General features: G+C 39.9%; 3 protein-coding genes across 4 annotated transcripts in view; 2 read left to right on the forward strand and 1 right to left on the reverse strand.

The window, feature by feature from the left end:
- Positions 1-1,776: 1,776 nt before the first annotated feature.
- LOC129241264 (protein FAM91A1) lies at positions 1,777-5,589 on the reverse strand. The gene is made up of 3 exons (XM_054877509.1): positions 5,511-5,589; positions 3,531-5,448; positions 1,777-3,457 (listed from the first exon to the last, which is right to left on the reverse strand). Exons 2-3 carry the CDS (start codon positions 5,371-5,373, stop codon positions 2,301-2,303), a joined length of 3,000 nt encoding a protein of 999 aa, XP_054733484.1. The 5' UTR covers positions 5,374-5,448; positions 5,511-5,589; the 3' UTR covers positions 1,777-2,300.
- Positions 5,590-7,498: 1,909 nt separating this feature from the next.
- On the forward strand, positions 7,499-13,138 carry LOC129240831 (ubiquitin-protein ligase E3A). 2 transcript variants are annotated; one of them, XM_054876845.1, is made up of 9 exons: positions 7,499-7,979; positions 8,073-8,438; positions 8,551-9,710; positions 9,827-10,068; positions 10,134-10,470; positions 10,531-10,742; positions 10,806-10,987; positions 11,162-11,654; positions 11,712-13,138. In XM_054876845.1, exons 1-9 carry the CDS (start codon positions 7,930-7,932, stop codon positions 12,048-12,050), a joined length of 3,381 nt encoding a protein of 1,126 aa, XP_054732820.1. In that variant the 5' UTR covers positions 7,499-7,929; the 3' UTR covers positions 12,051-13,138. The 2 variants fall into 2 exon arrangements, with proteins under 2 accessions (XP_054732820.1, XP_054732822.1); XM_054876847.1 differs by having other exon boundaries at positions 10,134-10,464.
- A 1,983-nt stretch (positions 13,139-15,121) lies between these two features.
- LOC129240426 (procollagen-lysine,2-oxoglutarate 5-dioxygenase) overlaps positions 15,122-19,592 on the forward strand; it is a 40,938-nt gene continuing 36,467 nt past the window's right edge. The window contains exon 1 of the mRNA XM_054876211.1: positions 15,122-15,584. Coding sequence (XP_054732186.1) covers positions 15,458-15,584 — 127 coding nt within the window. The 5' untranslated portion in view covers positions 15,122-15,457. The remainder of the gene's footprint in view (positions 15,585-19,592) is intronic.

Genomic DNA, 19,592 nt, shown 5'->3' on the forward strand with positions numbered 1-19,592 from the left:
TTCCGTGAAGCCGGCCTAATTAGCTTTTTTAAAGTTAAAATAGGACCGGTGGTTCGCGGAAACGAAGTCGCCAGGTCTCTCAATCGAGATGATAATGGGCAAGTGGTCTGATGCAAGCGATAGCATAGGTCGCCACGTTATGCTATTTATCAGACCAGCGCTAGCAATTGTTAGGTCAGGCGAGCTGCTGCAATTGCCCACTACCCTGGTGGGGGCGTCGTCGTTCACTGTGCTGAATGTCGAATCGTCTATTTGCTCTGCCAATTGTTGTCCCCTACGATCGTTTGGTAGGGTTGAATGCCAAAGATCGTGATGCGCATTGAAGTCACCTACAACCAATCGGTTTTCACTTCTGATGAGCGCACCTATATCAGGGTGATATCCTGCCGGGCAGCAGGTGACAGGGGTATGTAAGCATTATATATTTCGAGCTCGGAATCGCCTGTCCGGACAGCTATGCCTTGACATCCCTGCGGTCGATGCCTTCATCAATGAGACGATACTGCACTGTGTGGTGGACTATAAACGCTAGGCCACGATCATTGTCTCGCTCGCGATCGTGTCTGTGCACGTTATAGCCATCCCTGGTGATCAGAGAGGAACTAGCGTGCAGCTTGGTTTCCTGGACCGCAGCTATTGTGATACTGTGTCGGCCCATGAAGTCAACTATCTCGTCGGCCTTGCTCGTGAGTCCGTTGTAGTTGAATTGACGAAGCTTGAATCTTCTTGGTAAGGTCGCAGTAACTCGGGGGTTGAGGGACACGTGGGGTTGGCTGCGTTGGGCCTGCTGTGCAATCCGCTGTAGTTATTGCAGCCTGATGATGGTGGGCGGTTGTGGGTGCAGAGCTCTGCAGCAGGGGGCAACGTAGTCAGTTGTCCACTCACGGGTGGTGCGCAGGCCCGAACATCTCCGAAAATGGCACCCGCCATTGCAAGAATTGCATTTGACTGATACCAGATTCCGACGTATTACGGTCTGACACACGGAACAGACTGTGCGGGGGGACCAAGAGCTGCTGATTTGTCCCCGCACTGGGGTTGGATCAGAAGGGAAGGGGATGGGCTAAGTTGGGGTAGTTGTGTTGCTTCGATAAGCTCCTTACCGTGGAGGTGTGGGTTTGTGTGGCGGTTGATGGTGCCGGCCTATCAGGGGGAGTCGTAGCCGTGGAGGCATCAGACGCTTCCTGGCGGGAGCAACACGTGCCCACATACCGTGTGGACCACTCCCTATGGGTCTTAAGGCCTGAACAGGTGTTAAGGTGGCTCCATCCGTTGCACTTATTGCACCTAACCGAGGTGGAGCTCGGGTGGAGCCGTTTATGGCAGACGCAGCAATAGAATACTTCTGGCCCAGGGTTGGATTAAATTCCAGCCCTGAGGAGAAGCATTTGGAGAAAGGTTGCTGCAAGGAGTTGCTCCTACGACGTAAGGGGTGGGGTGATATGCTGTTCACTAGACAGGGCTAATATGCTGTTCACTTGGAAGGTCCCCTCTTGGAGCTTCCTTTCAAAGATGCGGTTCTCCAATTTGCCTTAATGTCCAGTTCAATTCTGAAACTCTTCTCAAAAACTAAAGCCTTTCTGATATCATCTCTGGGAAGTTGAGCAAGCACGAGTGCAGGCGCAACAATTCGATAAGATCACTAGTCTTGCCATGCGCTGAAGCTTAGTCATACCTGCTCGTACTGTCGATCCCTACTTCAATCCAGATATATTGAAATATACACCAAGTATAAAATCATAAATACTATTCATTTATTTTTATTTGTATGCGTTACTATGCATGTATAAGTAATACAGTGTATGAGAAAATTATGTTATTTATTTCATCTTTTATAAGTTTATTTTCTGTAATTTAAAAATAAAAGAGATTGCAGATTTTACATATTTTACTTGTTTATGGCTGTTCGCTTATTTTAAATATGCCCAGCTAAAAGTTCTAATCATTCAAAACGTAAACAAAAACAAAGTATGAATATGCATATGTATGCTGCAAATTAAATGTACAAATCTGTCATTGCAGATTAGATAAGGGAAAAAGTACACATACCTACATACATAGGTACATATTTAAAAAAAAAACGGAATGGACAGAAGCCGTGTAACAATATATAAAATACAACAAAAAAATTCAATATTGCATTACACATGGAACTCCAAGATTCATATGTATACGCGTAGGGGTATATTCCTCAAGCAAGCGTTTAAAATTTGTATACACTTTATGTGGTCTTGCTTTTTTACTTGCTTTTTATCTACGTATATTAGCTTTTATCTATACATTTCGTAAGATACAAGCGTTTATCTGCCACTCCAATAGCAGACTCGCCCATTTTCGAACGCCAAATTGATGCGTGGATATGGTAAAAGTCTACCAATCTTCAATTGTTCGATGTTCGGTTCATCTTCGAAATACATGCACTGCTTGACGAAATTCATGAATATTTCATTCATGTGCGACGCTTTAGTGGGCAGAGTCTGCAGATTCTCGTTTCGATGCAGCTTACGCACAATTTGTTCACATATGCGCGTATTACAATCGACATCGAATAGTGGCACACCGAAATTGACGTCTAACAAAGTCCACTCCTCGGTGGTTGTCTCTTCGCTCGAAGTATCTGGACTATCCAAAATGGAGTTGGCTTGCGCATTGTTTGCTACAATACTGATTGGTATTTCCACAGAACTTTGTGATACCAATTCGGTTTTGTTATTCTGTGCAGCTGAATCAGCATCACATTTGGCCAACTCCGATGCCAGCAATTCGTTACAGTCCGCTGAAGTGAATACGTTTGAAGGTGAACCATTTTGTGGACTAACCGCAAAATAGTTTTCATCAGGACTCTTCAATTGTCTGGTATTGAGTGGCGAAGCACTCAGACGTGCAAAACTCGTAACTTCGGAGCCATCGCCTGGCGATAATAGATCTTGTGGTTGGGCGACAGTTGACACTTGTATAGGGGCAGTTGCTTGGCTAACCGCATTTGGCACAATTTCCTTTGAGCAACTGGTTTCTACGTCTCCACCTGTTGGTTCAATCGTTGGTTTTACTTTGCTTTTGGGGTGTCTAAGGTGTACTTGCAACTCAAAAGACTCACACCCAATGTCGGGTACACCTGTATTTAGGAATGTTATAAAACCACAATTGTGCACCAAATCCATTTGACGTGCCAGCTGTTGCACGGCTTTGTGATTGGCCCATTCCAGTTGGCGAGGATCTTTTCGATTGAATGGGAATGCTTCGTACCGCAGTTGGCCAGGCTGGCGGATGCCATAACCCTGCACCAAAATGCAGCCATTCTTCAACTGATCGTTGAGATTGCGGAAATTCTCGGAGTTCAAGACATATGAATCGGAATGTAGAATATTCACAAGCAACTTCCCGTAGCCAAGGAAAATGCGTGGAAGTGTTTTAAGTACAGTGCCGCGACAAAGGAAGAGACTAGGTGGCCCGTAGCCTGTAAGTAAAGTATAAGGGAAATACGATAAAGTAGATTGCAAATAAATTTAAGTGTGATTGTCAGCAAATACCTGTTATATGATTGTAGAATAGTTTTATCCACATATGCGAACTATCGGAGCTTCTGTAGAATTGCCCGAAAAATGGAATGCTGAAAACATGTGAAAGTGAGGCAGTCAAGGGAGTAGCAGATATAATGAATTTGTATTTCTTTTCGAGCACTCGATCGCGCGTTTTCTGATCCAAGCACTCCAAACATTCTAATCGTAGTAGATCCAAGCCTCCGGGCAACAGATGGCGAAGCGAACAAATAGTTGACCGTAAAATAACGGCGTGCGCAAAATAACGCGAAACGTCTCCCTCACCCTCGGCATCTAAAAGCGAAACTTTTTCCAACTCCGCCAGAAATGAGTCCATGCTTTCCTCAGACAATTTTCCCACTTCAAACATAGTGACTGCATGATTTTTCAAGCCGGGTGATAAATTGCCCATCATCAGGAAGGCAGTTAGCGTTGAATCGAAAAGAAATCCAACACGTTTTCCTGTTTTTTCCGCCACAGTAGAAATCTTGCCTTCTTTAGCAGTTGTGGATACTTCTTTGATGCTTAACTTTGTGGTACTCTCACTTAAATCGTCCAATTCAGAGCTAAGATCTTGCTCCTCGGAATTATTGTGTTCTCCACCACCGCTCTGCATCGCTTGCGGTGTTGGCGACGGCATATTGGCAAAGCTGAAATCACTGGTATTGCCGTCAGATGAGAGATATCCAATAGAACTGCTATCCTTATCCTGTTGCTTTTCCTGTTGCTGTGCCAAAATTGGACTATATTGTGCTGCTTCAGCGCGTTCAGCCGTTGCCTCTGATGTAATGAAGTTGTTATAGTTGAGCGGAGTGATTTGTGGCGGTTCGCGAGCCATAGATTCTTCCAACTGATATTGCTCCCAACTGGTGTGGTACTTAGTCTCAGCGTTCGGGCTATTGCAAATGGGGTCTTTGCGGCGCGCAAAACCTAAACGACAAAAGAGCGATACTGCCTGCTTGACTGAATCCAAATCAACTTGCAACATTTGTGCCAATTCGGAAATAGTCATGTGCTCATCGGCACTAACAAAGATTTTATAGAGCAAATTCTCGAAGTAATCACCACTGGTACGATTCATTACGAAGTTGCGTAGGGGCGGTATTCTGATGCGATCCTCGCCTGATATGGGTATATCTAAGTATATTAGGCCTTTGCGATACAGACTATGTACCACGCCATAATCATATTTTCCTGCAGTTTGTGAGCCAAAATCGATTAGATCATCGATAAGGCTGCGTTCCGTTGTTGTTACATATCTAATGTCTGCTTCTAATACATAGCCTACCTCAATGCGCCACCACGGTGCAATATGTATACGTACTGGAAAGCGAGGCAAGAAATCCAGTGGATTCGGTTTGGCACTAAAGAGCAGCGCACGTGTTGTATGCGTCTTCAGATTGCTTATCAGTGATAAATATTCATTACGTCCTATGCCCAGTACACGCAGACAATCGGCGGCGGTGAAATTTGGAAGGGTGTCGTACGACTTATCATTGCGTAGTAATTGACTCAACAAATCCAGATAATAGTTGAAAGGCGTTACGCGTAATCCTTTTGTTATAATATCAGCCAGATGATATGGGAACAGTAGCAGACCATTGATGCTTTTCTGCACAAGTAGTTCGTAGTAGCGCTGCTCATGGCGGAATACCTTGGATGTAAGATTACCCCGAAAACGCAACTGATTTTTTAGGCTGTAATTGAAAACATATTTTTCATAGTCACGTTGATTGTTGTGTAGCACCTGCTTCAGGTGTATCGGTACGGCAGCCCACGGAATGTTTTGACGAACGCAATTTCCAATATCTTCAGCGACCTTCTCCGACGTCATTTTTCACTCCTCTATCGCTTTTTAGTGTTTTTTCAGGTGGCGCACGAACGTAGCGGTATTTTTACATTTTATGCACTGCAATACGTGATCAATTTTTTTACACACAGCTGGAAAATTATTTTTTAGTTTTTATTTACTTTATGAAATTTTGTTAGAGAAGCGAATCCAAAAAAGAGACCATGTAAAATTGAAGTTTTCACTACACAGCTGACATATAGAATTGTTTGTGTTGTTGCTGTCATTATTCATTTATGTGGGAAGTGCTCAAAAAACAAGTGCACGGTTGATAAGAAGGCGACTTATTAGAAGGTGACTTCGCTCGGCATTGTTGATTGATTTGTTTTTCGATTTGCTGGTTTGGATGCCTAAGTACGCTGCAACTTTGTTGTAGTCTTATTTATTTGTTTACATTTTCATTAAAAAGCGAATTGAGTACTGGAGGACGCGTTTACCCAAATCTGACGTCAGATCCCTTACCGATATGAAACAAACGAACAAAACAAACAAAAGGATGAGGAGTTATATGTTTCTGAAAATTCAGGGAACCGTTTGGTAACACTGTGATTTGTGAGATTTAAACTAAACAAACTAATAAAAACCAAGTGCTGCGTGGTAAATTGTGAAAGTATAACTAACAGTTGTTTGCACTTTACTCTGGTGTTCTATCAACCTTAAATTCACAAAATCCACAATACATGGAAATCATGGCGAACTGCATACAGAAGGTGACATCTTCCTAAAACCGTTACTTTATCGCGATTTTAACAGTTTGTCACCACAACTTCAATAACACAAAACAAATAAACATTTAAATGCCACAACTTACAATATTACCAAGCCATTCATAGAATTTTCAAAAATATGTAACTTCCACTCTTTTTGTTTGTTTTGAATTATTAAGGTGGCTGATGTCACACTTGTTAAAACCACGAAAATAAAGTAACGGCGTTGGGAAGATGCCACGTTGTGTACTCAAATCGCCTTGATTCAGTTCAGTCTTCAATTCACCTTGGCTGATAAGATCTTTTTGAGAGAATTTTTATATTCGGGGAATTCAAAAGGTGTCGTATATGCTGTGTTTTTCGTGAAATCATATCATTTCACAACAGTTGTAAAATTTTGTTATCTTTCGTAAAGAAAAATCAAACATGAAGACATTATATGTTTTACGGTGTTAAGAAGTTATAGTTTCACAATACCTGGTGAATTGCCCAATCGTATTTTTTAAAAGTAATCGATTCATTTGACTAGGAAGAAAAACATTGATTTCAATTGTTTTAGGTTAACAAAAACTTTATATGATTTAAAACTCTTATTAAACATTTTTACTGTACCGTCAAAGTTATATACATATATGTTATCGACTTAAAAAAACACTCCATATACGTGTACATCTTTTCTATATATAAACAGCAGATATATATATTTGTATATAACGAAGGTATGCTAATTACCAATCAATTGCCCTCAAGTAAATACAAAGATCCATTTGAAAAGCTAATCACAGTGATTATTCATAAATTATTTTACAGTAATAATTTGACTTTTTCTATTATTTTAGCATTATTATGTTAGCATTTTAATTTTTATGTTTTTGTTTGTTTTAGTTCGCTATCAATTTCGAAAAATATTTGCAACTGGGCGGAATGCAAACTTAAGCTAATTTATAACCGTATTTTAATAAGTTTTTTATAAAAAGGATTAAATTAAAAGAATTTTACAGTTTTAAATAAAGGAAAGTGTTTGTGGGAGCAAGACAATTGAGGCCAGTGGTCATCGGCTCATGGAAATGGCGTTGTGTGGTTAACAAATTTTAACAACTTTACGAAAAACTCCAAAATTTTAAGTTTTCAGCGGACACAGAGAGTGGCGGACTCCAGCTTTCAAACGGTGCCACTTTGACCCACAAAATCGGTTTCCTCATTTTAAAGCCAATATAGAGCTTTTAATGTATAGCCCTTGTCACAAAAAAATAAAATAAGGAACAAAATTAAATATTTCTCTATAGATACAGAGGATTTCATAAAATTCTTAATAAAAAAAAATTGCCTTGATTATTTAAAATTTGTCATTTACCATGCAACCCTGTTTGAATGATTTTTAGAATTTTTTGTCAGTTGTAGCAACAAGGAGGCGATTTATTCAGCTCTTTTTCTTCCACAACTTTCTTAATAATATTAGAAAAAAGTAGGTTTTTAGCAGTGCAAATATACATTGAATTACTGAATCTATTTATTGACGATACAAATATTGAAACATATTGTACGGCAGTTGCGAAAGTTTTTAAATTGGCCAGCAAAAGTTGGCAAAAATTAGTGAAGACAGGAGCAATCGATTTTTTTTCATTGGCAGTTCCTCATAGCAGGAGCAGCATAGAACGTACCGATATTGAAAGTGAAAACGCCTTTAGCGAACAATATCAACGCGATAAGTAAGGGCGAATCGGCCGAACTGGCAAAAGACGAAACTTATTTTATATTTGAAGTTAGTAAAGATAGACACAAATAACAAACGACTTGTGGTACAATAGGACGGCTGGAAGTATAACGCCACTTCATGAACGCGGAGGAAGATACGCAACAAGCCATTGGCGACGAAACTTCGAGGTACATATGCGCTTATACATACACATACATACAATAAATATTAATTGTGACGTTTTAACTTTGAAAATTCTTCTTCCATGCCAATATACATAGCATTAATGAAGATTCGCCATCTGCTAGTCATAACACCTCTACACGCTCACCAAGCAATAATCAACAAGCACACGGGCGGCAGCACCAACATCTGCAGTCGCTGCAACAAACGCGAACCACCAATCCAGATATGAAACGATCTGCCGTCAAGGAACTAATAGAACGTTATTTTTATCAACTACAGCGAGGATGTGGAAATCCAAAATGTTCGAATGAGAATTGTGCATCCAGTGGCCAGGTGGCTTCTATGAATCCAAATGAAATAGCCGCACGCGCTATTCAGCTTTTCTCACAAGATGCTAAACTATGCGATTTCTATAGTCAACCACCGAAGGTACCCCGCACCCAGAATGACTCACCATCGAGGTAAATGAACACAGTGGAAATTAGCACAAACACATCTTTCACTTTTGGCTCTTTTGTTGTATCTGTTTCGTGGTGTTGCCTTATCACCTTTTTTTTGCATCCTTTGTTTTAGTTCACATTCAGTCAGTTCCGCGGCCACAACACCCAGCATACAAGACTCCGATATGCTTTCGCCTAATGATAGTAGCACGAGTAGCACAAGTAGCACTACCAGCACTAGTAGCAGCAGCGGTAATAGCACCATCACTTCTGGCAGCGGCAGTGTGAACAGTCACGCCAGCCAACGCAGTAATATAAGCAGTGGTGCTGGCGCCGGCCTTAGTAGCGCCGGTGGCGGTGGAGGTGGAGGTGATGCCAATGTGGTTGCCGCCGCCTCATCTACCCCTTCATTATCTTCACATAGCCGCGCCAACTCGAATAGGAGTATAGAGAATAATTGTGCCGCAGCGCCAGCTGACATGTGTCAACTGGAAATACTGTGTAATGCAGCAGAAGCGGCAGAAATGGCAGTGGACAACAGCGATTTGCTGGCGGCTAACACGGATATGCCGGCGGAGGGTGCCATGGATGCCAATGCGCCAGCAGGGAGAACTGCCTCGGGGCCACCCACACCCACATTTGCGCCTGTTCCCTACCTCAATGAGGCGCTGCTTGACGAATTGCTGGACGAATGCAAAAAGTTTAATACCTACGATCGATTATTGCACGCCATAAACGAAGTTTATCCGCACGTCGATAGGTTGAGTAAGAGTTTCCAAAGACCTGCGCTTCGTGTACTATCTACTCCACTGACTTCGAGTGCTACTACTTCTAAACTACAAGAACTGCTTGGCAAATCGCCAAACGATTTAAAGAAAGAAGATCTGCGCACGCTAGAAGGAGAAACTGATAAAGATGAAGACAGCACCTGCGTGTCGACCGAAGAAGATACATCAAGCAGAGAGCAGCAGGTGCCACAAGTATGCATCGATTGCGATGACGAACCAATGGATGAAGATGGCGCATCTGACGGCTTTGCATTCGTAGCAGCCGCGGCACGAGGCGCTGGTGACAACGATGTATGCGTGCAGTCGAGCAGTAATGACACGTTGGTGGACTTGGAAAGTTTGCGACGGGTTAAAAAGAAATTATTTGCGTTGAACAACGCGAGCATTGGTGAGGCGCTGAATAGCAACATAATATTGTTGGCCGAGAGCATACGTTATGGTCGCGAAGCTGACTGGGAAAAGGTGCTGCACTGTTTGGTGATTTGTTTCGACATGGCTACAAATAGTAAGTGATGCTCAGCTGCTTTAGCTATTAGCTTATGTGAATTTTTTGAAACCTTTTGCGTGCCATTCATTTGGCTTTAGTTCGGTGTATGAAACTTGAATAACTTCTCCTTACAGCGTCCAACAGTTTCGCCGATTTGGAGTATCTGGAACGTTCGTTGCCTAAGCTTTGCCATGCTACACGGATATTGCCAGTTTCAGCTCAGGCGCGCTTAGCCCGTATCTGGGCCGCGCACTGCAAAGATCAGATGCAATCATTGGTGCAGTGCTGCCACCAATTGATTACCTTACAAGTGATACTCGACGAAGACACTGTACAGGAAAATACCGATGTCATTGCAGTAACGCGCGTGCTCAAGGCATGTTTTAAAATGTAGCGTTTTTTGTTTTTCATTGTAAAATGAATATTTTTCTTACTACTCAGATTGCTTTCTACGCCAATATCTTGGCCGGTGAGTTAGACACCAGCTCTATAAATGATCATAGCCAATCGGCTAACGCCATCGATGCCGATGCTTCTTCAAATACGGACACAAACAACGAGGATGATGATATATTTTTCTATGCTCAAGTACCTAAACCGCATTATCCGAAATTCGCTGAAGACAAACTAGAGAAAGAGTTGGGTTTATCAAGCATGGACTGTCGTGTGCCGTTGGTGCCATTTGAGGAATTCTACAATGAACCGCTAAGCGATGCAATACAAATGGATCGCGATTATTTATCATATAGAAATTTATCACTGAATCCCAGTGGTGAGGGTATGCATTTCTTTGTCTCTTTTTATGTCTTGAAGTAATGTATAATTTTTTTTTGTTTAGACCTACATTTCTCCTTCATGCTGTATTCATTCATATTAACACCCGCGACCAAAGTCATTGCACTTTACTACGATAGTCGTATACGCATGTACAGTGAGCGAAATTCATCGCTATATTCATTACTAAATTCATTCTCCGAAGGAAATGAGTCAAGACCTGACTTGAAGTTAAAAGTGCGGCGTGATAATATTATTGATGATGCACTCATTGGAGTAAATATGTTCTTAAAAATTGTTTTTATGCTATTTTTTTTAATAATTAATACTTTTTCTTAGCTTGAGTTGGTAGCTATGAGTAATCCAAAAGACTTAAAAAAGCAGTTAGTAGTTGAGTTCGTTGGCGAACAGGGTATTGACGAGGGTGGCGTTTCCAAAGAATTTTTTCAGCTGATAGTTGAAGAGATTTTCAATCCAGACTACGGCATGTTTGTGCATCAGGAGGATACCAATACGGTGTGGTGTGTAAAATTTTAATAAATTATTTATTTTAATTAAAAAACTACTTATTTTTTACATAATTGGTTAGAATTTGAATTTGAAATATTCGAAGTAAGTTTTTACTTCCTTTAATTACTTTTTGTTTCGCCTGGAATTTTATTTCATAATTAATTGCATCACTCTTCGTCTTTCAGGTTTAACTCTGCACCATTCGAAAATGAGGCGCAGTTCACGCTTATCGGCATTATTTTAGGTTTAGCTATTTACAATAACATCATACTGGCTGTGAATTTTCCCATGGTCGTCTATCGCAAACTGATGGGCGGGGTTGGCACATTCTACGATTTGAAATACTGGAACCCCACATTGTATCGGAGTTTAAAATCCATGCTCGACTACCAAGAGGCCGACATGGAGGAAGTTTTTATGCAAACATTTAAAATTAGCTATAATGACGTCTTCGGTGAGGTAGTTGAACATGAATTGAAATCCGGTGGTGGCGACATAGTGGTGGGTCAACACAATAAGCAGGAATTCGTTGATATGTACAGCGATTATTTGCTCAACAAGAGTATCGAACGACAATTTAGGGCTTTCAAGAAAGGTTTCGAAATGGTAACAGATGAGTCGCCGCTCAAATTGCTCTTTCGCCCAGAGGAAATCGAACTGCTCGTCTGCGGTAGTAGAGTAAGTTGAAAATGATGCTCATTTTTGCACAATGGAATAATTTTCTGAATCCTGTAGAAATTCGATTTTGTTGAACTGGAAAAATCCACCGAATACGAGGGTGGCTACACTAAGGACTCACAAGTAATCAAAGACTTTTGGGATGTTGTACACTCGATGCCCGAAGAGTCCAAACGCAAGTTGCTTGAATTCACCACTGGTTCGGATCGCGTGCCTGTTGGCGGGTTAAGTCGCCTCAAGCTGCTAATCACACGACACGGTCCCGACAGCGATCGTCTGCCCACCTCGCACACATGCTTTAATGTATTATTGCTGCCAGAGTACAGCAATCGAGAGAAGTTGGAGGAACGTTTACTAAAAGCGATTAACTATTCAAAAGGATTTGGCATGTTGTAAACTGTTGCTTGCTCACATGAATTACCATATCCATGAGCATTGAATGGCATCAGACGAAGCAGCCGAGCCGAAATGGCGGTGTGACAGTTCGTGTAATACGCAATTGCAACGAATGCTGTTCTTACTAATTCACTTTTTTACATTCTCGTTTTTTTGAGTCTTTCTTTTTGAGAAAATGTTTTAAAAAAATAATTGATTTATGATGACTGCAATAGCTGCTGAAGACTCGTCTTTATTTCAGGTGTATATTTTTTTTGAACATACAATATATGCATACATACATATGCGTAGAAAGGAAAGACATACCTGAAGACGAAGCAAGCAGTGAAGTTTTAAAAATAATCCTGAAGCTTCCTAATAAGTTTGCGCAGGTAGAAAAAAGCGTTGAAAATTTAGCTCTTAATCTTTTAAATGCTGTTAAATAATTTACATAAATAATTATATTTATTTATTTTTTTGCAATTTTTTCAATGCTACATTGAGTACATAAAACGGGATACATAAATAATTTATAAAAAATAACAATACGAGTGCCACCAATACCATTTCACTCTCCACTGCGACGTATTCATAATGACCAGAACAAAACAACTTTTTTATTTTCGTTTGTATATGTACATATAAAGGAAAGTTATTTTTTTAAATCGACTGCTTTTGAATTTTTTTTTTAATTGCTCTTTTTCTAGAAAACTTGTAAAAATTTGTATGCAAATAAAAATAAATGCTATTAATTGCAGATACAGAACAAAAAAAAACAATATTTCGAGAACCTTTTGGCCAAATAGAATTTCAAGAAAATACGTAAACAAAGTGAAATAAAAACAAGAGCTCCGTTAATATATCAAAAAAAGTTGGAAAAATAATTGGGGAGAAATATTCAGCCCTATCATAGAATCCAGTGTAGAAAACCTTCGAATAAACGAACAAATTGTAATCGTGGATTAAATGTGAACACGTAAAAAGTGCTACCATACTCAAATGTCAAATCTTGATATTTCTACAACAGCTGGTTCAATGTAAACAAAAAAAATTAGCAAAGTTTTTTGTCAAGTAGGCTGAATTTCCAAATTAAAATGTATTCGTTGACATGTGCGGTTGTGTTAATGGAAGAGGAAGTGAAGTGAGAGTAGCAAACGGAGTCTCAGAATTGAGCGAAAAATATTGAGAGATGCAAGCAACCCTCTCGATATGGACGAACATGAAGGCACCCCGCACGACACTAACTACCTTTTCACACACCCCTTAGACGAAGACGACCAGTATTACTGCTACAACAACAACATATGGACGAACCAATGTAATTGTAATTGTTAAAGAAAAAGTTTACTTAAATACGATTCAAAACAGCTGTATCAAAAATTACGTGATAGCCACCCCTTGTTAGTATGTTGTTGTATCAGCTCGCGCATCCCTGCTTAGAGCGATGTATCCAATAGTCGTCATCGTTAAACTCTTCTACCGGTACACCCAGGCTGATTCGCGATCGAAGCTACAATTAGTGCCATAACGCCATAGCCGCAACATTGCAGCATTTGTAGATTAGTCATACCGTATCCATAAACAACTAATATTGAAGTAGAATTAATGACTACATTTGCATTTTGTCATTAATTTTTTATCGTTCATTTCTAATATTCAAACTTTTCTCCCAAATATTAAAACAAATGTAAAGTGTTTCACAGCTGCTTACGGTTACGAGGAAAAACCAATACATACATTCGGCTACGGTTATGGTTATGGCGTGGTTGGGTCTAGAGGGAGCAGGGTGTTAGATGAGTGGGTTCAGTGGGGCATGTGAAGCGTTCATTCCCATGGCAGTCAGTTCTACGTTATCGGAATGACTAGGAGTTGTCCCGACCAAGGGCTGCCGCCTAAGTAAACTAGCGGGTCCTTTTATCGTTTACAGTGATGCCCTGATCAGAACAGCTGATTGCTATGGTTACGGTTACGATTGCGGTACGGTACCACTAATTACAGCTTAAGTGGGTATGCGAAGTGTTGGTTAGAGGCATGTGGGATATTTTATAATGCTGGACAAATATTAAGTAAGTTGGGGTCAAAATTATTGCTACAGCATTTAGAACGCAAATTAATTATTTTTTTAGCGTTAATTTTTTAATCACTCAAGTAAATCGCTAATTTATTCGATTCTATGTTGCTCACTTATTAACTTTTATATATTATATAATATATTGGAGATTTATTTCATCTATATCTTACATTTTTTCTAGATACGTTAGATACTAAAATAAGTACTTTGCGGTGAACTCTTGCATTTCAACAAATTAAGTGAAAAATATTGGATTTAAAGTAAGTAGAGAGCTCGTCCTCCCATTTATAGTGGATATCTTAATGTTGTTTCACAAATAGAGAGACCTACACTTTAAGTCGATTTCGAGTGGCAAATGGGTTTTATGTAGATTTGCGGACTTAACAATCGACTTTCCATAGGAATTGGATGGCTTGGTTCTAGGGCATATTGGCTATAAACGAATGCCGTTAATTATTTATTACTTTAAGGTACGACTCCTTTTCAAATGCCGTTAGATTCACTCCAATTTATCTCTTTTCGAGGTAGGACTTTTAAAAATTTCTTAATACGCCAAAATCTAAGGACCACGCAGATATCAAACAGTTGATCAGTATTTTATAATATTTGATTCTTTTATTCCTATATGAAAAATAGAGCCTCAACAAATTGCTTCTACTGGTCCCGATTTTGCTCCAGTAATTCCAGGGAGGCTAAGCCAGTTCCACTTACGTTTAGTGATTTCAATTTCAATCGTTTTTTACTTTGTGACCCGCCAGAGCGTGGTGTTTTGAATTGTATTTGGCCACAATACATGTATCAGTATTTTAAATTTCTTGTCGGTGTGTGCTATTCACACCAGGTTAATATGATATTTATAAATATTACATTCAAGTTTTCCCTGTGCATTTTTTTCATCATCTGGCATCATTGCAGGAACAGCTGATAGTATTGCCTGTGTTGTCTCCCTCACATAATTTCCCTATTCCAAATCAAAAACCAAAAATCAAAAAACAAAATTTTTGTTTATTCTTATCGCTGGGAGCAGTTTTTGTTGGAGCAAGTTTAGCTGAAGCTTCTTCTTGTGCGTTTTGTTTTCATTGGCACACTCGCCTTCGCTGAAAATTATTGTCGCTGTTGATTGTAGATGTGTTGTGTTTTTGATAGTCTTAAAGGAAGCTGAATGCTTCTTGGCTAGCAGACGCAAATACGTCTCCGAATGCGTTGGTCGTATGGTACTCAGTCTGAAAAGTTTAACAAATTCTGTGTAGTAATTTTCGAGTAGTGTTCATAAATTTGTATCAAAAGCGAATGTGTTGCCCAGTGTTAGTTTTTAAGTGAAAACAAATTCAAATAAGTTGAAAAGTTAACTCAAATAATGAAAATATTAGAAAAACAAGTGTTCAGCTGTACGCTGGTGCTTCTGCTTAGTGTATGGTCCTGCTGCACTTGGACGCCAGCGAACGCAACGACGACTGATGCGCCCAACGAAGACGAGGAAGGAGGTCAGTAGCTGCAAAGTGTTTTGTGATTTAAATTAAATTTTTTTGAATTCAGTTGGATTTCATATGTGTATGCCAACAAAAACAATGAGATCACTTTGCTATTTCTATTGCAATGCTTGTTCATATTTTGCCCCCATTTCGTAGCTTTCGGGTTGCGCTGTCTCTTCCAGCACAATCAGTCGTTGATTGTTAATGCACCCCAAAAGCAATGCATCCTGCTCTTCGGCGTATCGCATTGCGCTCTTCAGTGTCTAATGCACACATACGCACGCACTTTTTGTTTTTTTGTCTTTGTAATTATGCTTTTTGCTTATCTTTTTATTGTTGTTGTTAAGTACTTATGCCCGATATGCTTTTTATTTATCTCCACGTTCTTTAAGCACATATGTGATCTCTTTCTCTTTGGGAATGACTTTCTTTCAAACACTCCAACATGTGTGTGTATGAATATAAACAAATTAAGCAGATGGCTAATATTTTTTTTCTGTTCCCATTACCGGTTTGCGGGTTCAAGTTAGCGAACACAGTTTTGATTGTTCTAGTAAGTAATCAGTAAGAATTATTTTAACGAAGATCATATTCAGGGATGCTGAAGCTTCCAAAGTCATTTACTCCAACAGGCTAATGTTAAAAAATTTGTGTCTGACAGGAGTAGCGTTGGTTGATTGGTAGAGGTGCTGTCTAAGTGACACACCCCAGACTCAATTAGCACAAAAGGTGCCATTTTGGTACAATACTAGTAGAACCACTGCCGTTATTTAGTCAAACCATCTTGATTTGACTATAAATCTGCCTATGCCATCTATTTTCATTCCTGCAATTTCTACCAAGTTGTTCATTGGAAATTTCCCTCCATTTGTGGAACAACATCAAGACGCACACCACAAATAGGAGGAGGAGCTCGGCCAAACACCCAGAAAGAGTGTACCCGCCAATTATATATATGTACTCGTATATGTTCATTGGAAATTTCCCCAGATGCTTTCGATTTCAATTCAACCGGGACATGAGATACTATTTTTTTGTTCCATTTGTGGAACAACATCAAGACGCACACCACAAATAGGAGGAGGAGCTCGGCCAAACACCTAACAGAAGTGTACGCGCCAATTATTTATTTTTTTATTTTTATTTTTTTGTTCACCCGATAAAAATTTGTTTCAAGTTTTATCGGCATTTTGTTTTTCGGCTCAAAATCGATTTTTTTTAATTATATAAGAAATTTTTTTTTAAATGCTCATAACTTAGTCAAAAATGAACCGATTTTAATGATTCTGGGTTCAAAATGATCGTCATTACTTGCACGAACGACCTCATGTAGAAACAATTGCAAAAAAGAGGTTGAAATTTTTTTATTTTGCAAAAAACAAAAAAATTCGAAATTTTTTCGAAACCCAATATTTTTTTAACTTTTTCTAAATCAAGAGGACACCTCAAACTTCAATTAAGCTGAATGCCCAGTAGCTAAAATGAGTTGTTTTTGAGTAATGAATTTTTAAGTAAAAAACCTATTTCGCACTTTTTGTGGAACACCCAGACTTGTGCACTCACACAGATAGTGGAAGACTGTCTTTCTAGAATCCTCTTGATTGCTGCCCCTACATCTATTGTTATACGGGCACCCCATCTTCCTAGCATGGTCTCCGATTGGCCAATGGCCGATTATTGTTGACGTAATTCTAAAGATGTTTGTTCTTGGGTTTCGTATCAGCTCGTCAGTTCTGAACTTTTTGTACTCTGGCAACGTTTCCTCGTTAGTCACGAGGGTCTTCAGCCTGTCCATCATCATCCTCATCTTCCCTGATAATTGGAAAATAGGGATAGTGATCCCACTATTGAAACCTGGAAACCCGCGAACCAAAGTGAGTATTATCGCCCGCAGATTCTCCTTTCCCAAGCAGTGGGTTACGCCCCTCCTACTCCGTTCTTTACGAAACACATGCCCCCAGCTGCACATGAGCATGGTTTCCGTAAAGTGCGCAGTACCACCATAACACTTAACGCCATGAGCACGCAGATAAATCGCCGTCTTAGAACAAAACCGCTCTTGCGAGGGGATTGCCCTAGTACTATAGAGTGTGAGGGCGTAGCGATGGGAGTGGCGCCTGTTGGCTTTTGATTCAGTTAGCCTTTCCACGCTACTAGATGATATTCAATAGACTATCTTCCCGCCGTGACTGAAGTGGCGGTCTGCAAGCTATCTGTGTGGGCGACACTCGTCAGTAATATTTCAGAATCAAAACTCAAAATTCAAAGTTGCTTTTCAACTTCTAAATCTCGAAGCTTGCTCAACCACCACAGGGAGTTTCATTGATATTATACTCTGACGATTGCTTGATAATGGCATCCGGCAATGACATCGATGGCTTGTGTTCAAAAGTGAGCTACTATCTCTCCAGCATTTCCCGCTTCTTCAACTTTCCTCCACTATATCCATCGCGACCCTATTTGTCACCTGGATGAAGGGTGACATATCAATAGCGCCTGTTAACCACTCCAAACTATTGGGAGTCACCGTTTCCACGACAATTGGTTCTACGTAACCGGAATGACCCGGATTTATATCCGGCCAAGGACCGGAGCAGCAGCACTCCCCGTATATAAATGGGGAATGTTTATGCTGATACAAAAACAACATCTTTCTTCATTTTTGGTGGTCGGTGCTCTCGTTGTCACGTTGGCACGCGTGGGCAGGTAAATTGAAGGATCTTTCTAACTGCACCGCCGCCAACGAAGATATTGTGTTTTTGTAGGTTTCACAAAGTCCATGTCATTACTATTTTTGTTCAGTTCATCATGCTATCTTCTGCGAGGGTACCGAGTTGCTCGAATTGCTCGAAAGTTCCGAATGCCTTCTTATCTTTATTCCGCATTTTTCACATTTCAGCATCCCTATATTCTGTACATAAGAAAAAATTTATTTTACTTTTTAATCACATTTATGTTCGAAAAAATAACATTATTAAAATAAATAAACGTCCCGGGTCTCCAATGTGTACATCGTTAAAGAAATGTGTATAAGTACATATGTATATGCGTATGTAGTATGTAAATATATACTATCATATTTCTTGGGTATGTGTCCATATTAGTTTTAATGCAACATTTGCTATTTAGAATATAAATATGTGTATGTGTAGATGTGTGTTTTGTACATAGCTCATGCTGCGGTTTAGAAAGTCACATATGTACATATAATATAATACATACATCAGTTCCGTAATTCTGCGAACTAATACTCATACAAGTAATGGATGGGAGCGCTACAATTTAATTGTCGTCAATAAAACGAAAATTCAGTTCAAATTTTTATACACAGAAAGAAAAGAGTTTTAAAAAATTTACATATTTATGTACTTTTGTACTGCGCAAAGATGTGATCAATTTTGCCGGTGTTCGTCGGCGCTCCACTAAATGTTGTCGTTGTTATTATTTTCGAGTGACAATCATTGGCTGGATAATAATAAGGGGCGGAAAGGTAACGTAGAACTGATTGACGTGGGAACGCTCCACTAAGTGACGTCTTTGTGGCCGTCTAACAGAAGTCCTGTGAAAGTACTGTCTGAACGGGGAGGTACTAGAGGGAGTGGAGCAGATACAGACGCTTGAGTTAAACACTCACTGCAGTACCAAAGAGAAGACAAGAAAATAGTTTGTGAGTATCGGACTAATACGCATTCTCCGATCTTCTCATTTCCCCTCCAACTGCTTTTGAACGTAGTGGGACGCAGGAGCCTGTTGTGTTAATAGATATAAACGCGGCTACACCTCGAAGAAATGTTAACGCGGTTCCAGGGTGGAAATCAGCCGAGGAGGAGGACTGTTATAGTGTTCGTGGGAGCATATCCCATACACCATTGGTGTGACGCCACCTTTGAGAATTTTTCTGACATTTCGATTTCAACCTCCTTAACAAAAAAAAAAAAAGATGGAGAGGGTTTCATTGTCGTCAGGAGGCAGCTGAAGTTCTACGTTTGCGAAGGGTGTAGATGTTAATTGTCTCTCGAC

The sequence above is a fragment of the Anastrepha obliqua genome, chromosome 3 (assembly GCF_027943255.1).
Source record: "Anastrepha obliqua isolate idAnaObli1 chromosome 3, idAnaObli1_1.0, whole genome shotgun sequence".
Classification (NCBI taxonomy): domain Eukaryota; kingdom Metazoa; phylum Arthropoda; class Insecta; order Diptera; family Tephritidae; genus Anastrepha; species Anastrepha obliqua.

What these genes read in the sequence shown, in the direction of transcription:
- LOC129240831 (XM_054876845.1), top strand. Translation starts at nt 7,930, where the DNA reads ATGAACGCGGAGGAAGATACGCAACAAGCCATTGGCGACGAAACTTCG. An exon ending in CAGAATGACTCACCATCGAG is followed by an intron (nt 8,439 to 8,550) that starts GTAAATGAACAC and finishes CCTTTGTTTTAG; the next exon opens with TTCACATTCAGTCAGTTCCG. An exon ending in ACTGAATCCCAGTGGTGAGG is followed by an intron (nt 10,471 to 10,530) that starts GTATGCATTTCT and finishes TTTTTTGTTTAG; the next exon opens with ACCTACATTTCTCCTTCATG.
- LOC129241264 (XM_054877509.1), bottom strand. Translation starts at nt 5,373, where the DNA reads ATGACGTCGGAGAAGGTCGCTGAAGATATTGGAAATTGCGTTCGTCAA. An exon ending in ATTCTACAATCATATAACAG is followed by an intron (nt 3,458 to 3,530) that starts GTATTTGCTGAC and finishes CTTTACTTACAG; the next exon opens with GCTACGGGCCACCTAGTCTC.